Below are 1331 nucleotides of genomic sequence, written 5' to 3' on the forward strand. Positions count from 1 at the left end.
ATGCTTCCCGTGCCGAGCCCCTGATTTAAGGAGCTCCCAGTGACACGGTCGATAAATTCCCCTGGAATAAATTCTAAATGAGAGGCCGGGGAGCTGGCTGCTCCTGATAACGCCGGAGCGGGGAGGTGCCACAGCCGATGTCTGCAGCGGGAACGCTGCTGGGATTAATCCCGTGGGACGGGATGCTCGTGGCCCCTGCCCAGGTCCTCTGTCAGGTGGCTGCTGTGGTCGGGCTAATAAATGTGCTGCTTTAGCTCAGTTAATTAGAGGCGGGTGCTTCTCTGTTAGATCCCACGGTCCCCGGCAGTGGCCGGGGGCTCACCCAGAAGATGAGGGACAAGGGCAGGGATGGGACATGCAGAGTCCTGGAGGATTTGGGATGGGGTTGGCTGGACATCACGGGTGGGAGCAGGCGGGGAGACCCCCATCCCCGGGGCCAAAGCAGGCTGGGAAGCCCGAAGCTGCCTCTGCTCAATGCAGCAGCAGCCGCTGGGGCGGGGAGGGGGGCCCTGAGGGTCTCCCATGGCCTCTGTGCACGTTAAGGAAACGAAATGTGGGGGAAATGGAGGTTTGAAGCTGTGCCTCTCCCTCCTGGGAGCAGCTGTGGGGACAAAAGTCCTCAGATGTCCCTTTGGTGGGGGCTGAGCAATCCTTCCCCTCTGACACAGCTCAGCCTTGAGCTTGGGAAGGCAGGAGAGGGAGACAGCGGTGAGGATGAAGAGCGAAGAGAGGAGAGCAGTTCCCTCTTCTGGCCGAGGAAATCCTTTCCCTCCGCTCGGCTCGGAGATGGCATTAAAGCGGGTATTAAAGCCGGGATTTGCCTTCCTGAGGAAGAGGCCGAGGTGCCTGGCGATGGGCCGAAGCAGCTCTTGTTGCTCCGGCCGCTGGGATCACGTCTAGGGGATCAGCACAGGCACGCAGGGGAGAGAGAACGGCGGCTTCTCCGCGTCAGGACTGGCACTTTGGGTAATCTTCCCGCAGGAAGACAAGTGTAACGCCCAGCGCAACAAGGCCCTGCGAGCCCTGACGGAATTAAAGCGATGCCGGGCAGCTAAGGACACTCTTTCCCCCCGCCCCCCGCCGCTGTCTCCGCCGAGGCTCTGTGAAAGCACAGGAACATCCTGCTAAGTCAAGAGTCTATGTGTCGTGGGTTTGTTGTGTTGGGTTTATTTGTTTTTTTTTGTTTGTTTGTTTGTTTGTTTAAAAAAAAAAAGAGAAGGCAAGCTGGGGAGAGCAAAGAGCAGGAAAAGAATAGGGCGGGGAAGGATGGCGTTAAGCGGGAAGCCTCGCTGATGCGCATTGCTCTGATCTGTTGTTTGTTGTGCCCCCCC

At 58.5% G+C, this 1331-nt stretch overlaps 1 protein-coding gene across 1 annotated transcript in view; it reads left to right on the top strand.

Moving 5' to 3' along the window:
* The first annotated feature begins 551 nt into the window (after nucleotides 1-551).
* GFRA2 (GDNF family receptor alpha 2) overlaps nucleotides 552-1331 on the top strand; it is a 12280-nt gene continuing 11500 nt past the window's right edge. The window contains exon 1 of the mRNA XM_026863019.1: nucleotides 552-966. Coding sequence (XP_026718820.1) covers nucleotides 552-966 — 415 coding nt within the window. The remainder of the gene's footprint in view (nucleotides 967-1331) is intronic.

The sequence above is a fragment of the Athene cunicularia genome, assembly GCF_003259725.1.
Source record: "Athene cunicularia isolate RWA chromosome 22 unlocalized genomic scaffold, athCun1 chr22_part1, whole genome shotgun sequence".
Taxonomy (NCBI): Eukaryota; Metazoa; Chordata; class Aves; order Strigiformes; family Strigidae; genus Athene; species Athene cunicularia.